Source organism: Populus euphratica, unplaced genomic scaffold (assembly GCF_000495115.2).
Source record: "Populus euphratica unplaced genomic scaffold, PopEup_1.0 scaffold687.1, whole genome shotgun sequence".
NCBI lineage: Eukaryota > Viridiplantae > Streptophyta > Magnoliopsida > Malpighiales > Salicaceae > Populus > Populus euphratica.
In genome coordinates, this window is record NW_011500558.1 from 18,277 (window position 1) to 22,355 (window position 4,079).

General features: G+C 34.2%; 1 protein-coding gene across 1 annotated transcript; it reads right to left on the reverse strand.

The window, feature by feature from the left end:
• Positions 1 to 293: 293 nt before the first annotated feature.
• Positions 294 to 2,996, reverse strand: LOC105115376 (ferredoxin--NADP reductase, leaf isozyme, chloroplastic-like). Its single transcript, XM_011012241.1, has 9 exons — positions 2,651 to 2,996; positions 2,329 to 2,563; positions 1,923 to 2,056; positions 1,618 to 1,696; positions 1,340 to 1,431; positions 1,162 to 1,239; positions 1,029 to 1,091; positions 689 to 923; positions 294 to 582 (listed from the first exon to the last, which is right to left on the reverse strand). Exons 1-9 carry the CDS (start codon positions 2,756 to 2,758, stop codon positions 515 to 517), a joined length of 1,092 nt encoding a protein of 363 aa, XP_011010543.1. The 5' UTR covers positions 2,759 to 2,996; the 3' UTR covers positions 294 to 514.
• Positions 2,997 to 4,079: the final 1,083 nt, after the last annotated feature.

Genomic DNA, 4,079 nt, shown 5'->3' on the forward strand with positions numbered 1-4,079 from the left:
AGAATACTTGAATAAGAAAAGAGTGTTTTTATTTAAAAGATATATTTTTTCCTCTTTAATTCAATTCAAGTCATTAGAACTTTTAAGAATATTTTTTAATTGCTATTTGTCTTTGTTGAATAAATCATGTTGCTAATAAAAAAGACATGTCATTGTATTGTATAAAAATGAAGTTACATGAATGAGCTGAGAATACAATCTTGACTAAAAAAATATATTATTTCTCCAGAATTTTAATAATTTCCTATCTTACTGATATTTATTTTTAATTTTTATATAATTAAATAAAAATATATTTCAAACATACCATGATTTCTTAAGAAATAACAACTCCTGTCATTTGTAAATGCATGCTATGACATTACATTCCCTTCATTCATAAAAAAGGAAAAAGAAATTTATAGCCAAAAATTACGAACATGCATCTTAATTATCTATCTACAGCAACGCAGCAGGAGGAAGACGATTGCTTGTAGTAACCAAAAAAGAGGTAATATTTGTACAAGTAATCAAATTAATAGACCTCCACATTCCATTGCCCTGCTTTCTTCATGCTTCTTTTGTACTCAAGCCAGTCAATTTCTGCAAAATAGAGCAAAAAACCAACGATGGTATTGGAAGCATGTTTCATGTAAAGCAGAAACCATCAGTGTGTGTGCGTGCAGAGTGGTTCGTAATTATTTCTCACCCTCTTTAGCAGCCAATGACACCATTATATCATCAATCCCCTTCTCCATTCCTTTCAATCCACACATGTAGACGTAGGTGTTGTCTTTCTTTAGTAGTTCCCATAGCTCTTCTGCATATTCTGCCATCCGGGTTTGGATGTACATCTTTTCACCTTTGGCATTGGTTTGCTCTCTACTTACCGCAAAGTCTAGCCTGAAGTTGTCAGGGGCTTTCTCCTTCATCTTCTCGAATTCCTGTCCATATAATAGAGGCCGATGCCATTAGCATTTCAATGTTTTGTTTCCATAAGGTCTGGGAGTAATTAATGCAAGGTTAGTGAAATGATCTGTTTGCCTCACCTCCTTGTAAAGCAATGAGCTACTTGTTGGGACTCCCAAGAAGAGCCATGCCAAACCATTGAACTGCAAATCATTGCAATCAATAACTGAAATCCTTGCATTCTCAAGAAAAAAAGAGTGGCTTTTGTTTTACCTTGTAGTCATCATGCTTCTCAAAGAACATTTTCCACAAGAATGACCGGAATGGAGCAATACCAGTTCCAGTTGCAAGCTGCAGGTTCAATACTAAAATGCATAAGAAACTTAGATTGAGGAATAGTTCAAATGGATAAATTCAAGTACTCGCTTAATATAGAAAAAGGGGATGATACCATAATGACAGTGGCATTGGGATCTTTAGGCATGAGCATTTCTTTCCCAACTGGTCCTGTAATATTAACTTCAGCTCCAGGTTTCAAGTCACCTAAAATGTAATTCATTTCATTACTGGGATGTTAGATGTGGCATCTTGATTCACTGTTCTTACTTTATCACAAACCTTCTTTTCATTATACATGCCAACGATCTTGATACCAAGCTACTTCCTTTTAAACTTAAACACAAACAAAATGCTTTCATATATATATATTCTCTGATCATTCAGCCTTACACAAGAAATTTGAGCAAACTCCTTTCACAATTTCTCCTTGGTCATTGGTGTACACAAGCCTCTTCACACACAAAGAAACCTGAACACGGATGAATCATCCCCACCGAAATGAGTTAGACTTAATCCTGACATCACTAACAAAAAGGATAGCAAGTGGAACATTATGACAATTAATTGAGCTTGCAAAATTGGCATCTGTTGAACATTCATCAATTTTTACATAAACTCAACATCTCTTCGAGAATAAGTTAGAAACTAATATGTGGAAAGAAAAATATGAACTGGAAATTGGACGAAAAACTCACAGTTTTGGAGTCTCCAAAGTCACCGAGAGCACTGCTAGCAATTGAATATAATCTTAGTTTATGAGGCTTCCCATTCTTATCAATTCCATCTGGAATCACTCCAATTGATTGCCCTTCTCTATACGGGACCTCTCCTAAACCACCCCAGGTAACCAATCAGCCAACATGATCATTTCATATATACTAATGATTCAGCTAAAACCAAAAAAAAGAGAGGAGGATATTGCTTTATTAGATTTTCGTTACATCATATCAACATTCAGCAGCTTGATTCCTCAACCACACTTGCATGTAAAACGAATGGGCAATTCAGCAATTATACATTTGCCATATCAATCAACCAATCAACCTTAAATGATTGGCAGATGATTTAGCTAGATGAAAGTTGAAGGGCATACGTAGATACCTTCAGTGCTGAAGACCATGTGCCAGGTTTCACCAGGAGCATCATCACCAGTGATCTTAGTGTTCAAAAGACATCTTCCAATGTAAGGGTTCTTAGGCTTGAACTTGTTAACAACCACTCCCTCATCATTCTTCTTTGATACCTTCTCAACCTTAGCTGGAGCCTCTGTTGTAACTTGAGCTCTAATGGAAATCACTCTGCCACTAGCAGACACATCCCTGAAGTGAACTGGCACCTGAAGATATAGCCAACCCATAAAAATACCTCGGATAGTTAAGTTCCCTGTAAAACATGAGGAGTGCTATGTCAAAAGAGGCAGTACCTTTCTCAAGGTGATTCTTTCTGGTGCAATGAGAATGGTTCTTGAAGGAAGAGAAGTGGACTTTGTTGAGGAAGGAAAAGAGACCGCAGCAGTCACTGCAGCTGCCATGGTTGAGATGATGGTGGTGGTTGTGAAGAGAGGGAGGTTTTATCAGTGGAGGAAGCGAGAAACAGAAGAATGCAAGTATTATGGCCTGTTCTTTTTCTTTCTTCTTGGGGGGGATGATGGGATTTGAATGGATGAGATCTTGAAGCAAATGCAGTGGCTGATGAGAGGATAAGTTGTCTGTGCAACGTATGACTCCAATTATCCTTTTGCCACAAAAGTCTGCCTGCCGCTATCTTTGTTTTGATGTATCAGAGCAACGAGGCCTCCCAAGTCTCAACCCAACAAAAGTGAAAATATACGAGTTCTGTCGCAAATGGGCTAACTACGGTTTAAATTATTGCTCCCTTCAAGATGCGAAGGGGAGACACCACTCCATTAAAATAAAAGAAGGATTTTTTAATCCAAATTTTCTTAAGAAATAAATTTATTTTAAAATAATTTTAATCTCAAATAAAAAACTAATGAACCATTTAGAAAAAGACTAAACATAAGTTCTTGTATGTGTTACTTAGAAAACCAGGCCTCCACCTTATATTTTTTTAAATGAAAGAATGATATATCATCCAATAAAATAAATTTTAGTAATTGAAGATGATTGAAAAATTAAAGTTTGATGTGTAAGATCTTTAAAATTTAATTTTCAACTTATTTTAACCTAAAAATATTCTTAGAAACCTCAATAACCCTATCGTAACTTGATTTTGACTACTTGTTTGGACCACATTATTTTTTTTTTAAAAAAAACTAAGATTTCTATAAGAAAATATATTTGCAATACAATTTAGTCAATTATCAATCATTTTGTGATTTTTGATCTTTTTAGTTATCATTTTTTAAGTTAGAAGTATTGACAAATTAAAAAGAAAAAAATAAATATTTTGTTTAGTAGAATATTCTCTTCATTATTTGGTAATATATAAACTCGAATACACCTCGACCTAAACAGTTTTGATAAGATTCTTTATGGATGTCAAATTGGAGAGGTGGACAAACAAGTATCAAGCAATGTTAAAGGGTGTTATTTGTAGAATACGCGAGGAGTAATTTATGTGATACACTATATTTGTCAATAATGTTTGGGTAGTTCAGAGATAATTGTTGGGTATCAATTCATTATGTTTTTTCTTTATTGCATAGAACTTGTATATATACATGTACAATAAATCCTTTATATGGATGAAAAAATAGGAATAAAAATATATCAAAATCTTTCCTAAATCTTTTCTAGTTTTCCTGATTTGTAATATTTTCCAAACCAAGAATTAATCATTGTTAACATTTCCTCTCAAGGTGGTGCAAAGATATCTCATATACCCAACTT

What these genes read in the sequence shown, in the direction of transcription:
- LOC105115376 (XM_011012241.1), bottom strand. Translation starts at nt 2,758, where the DNA reads ATGGCAGCTGCAGTGACTGCTGCGGTCTCTTTTCCTTCCTCAACAAAG. An exon ending in ACTTTGGAGACTCCAAAACT is followed by an intron (nt 1,697 to 1,922) that starts GTGAGTTTTTCG and finishes ATCCGTGTTCAG; the next exon opens with GTTTCTTTGTGTGTGAAGAG. An exon ending in AGAAGCATGATGACTACAAG is followed by an intron (nt 1,092 to 1,161) that starts GTAAAACAAAAG and finishes AATGATTTGCAG; the next exon opens with TTCAATGGTTTGGCATGGCT.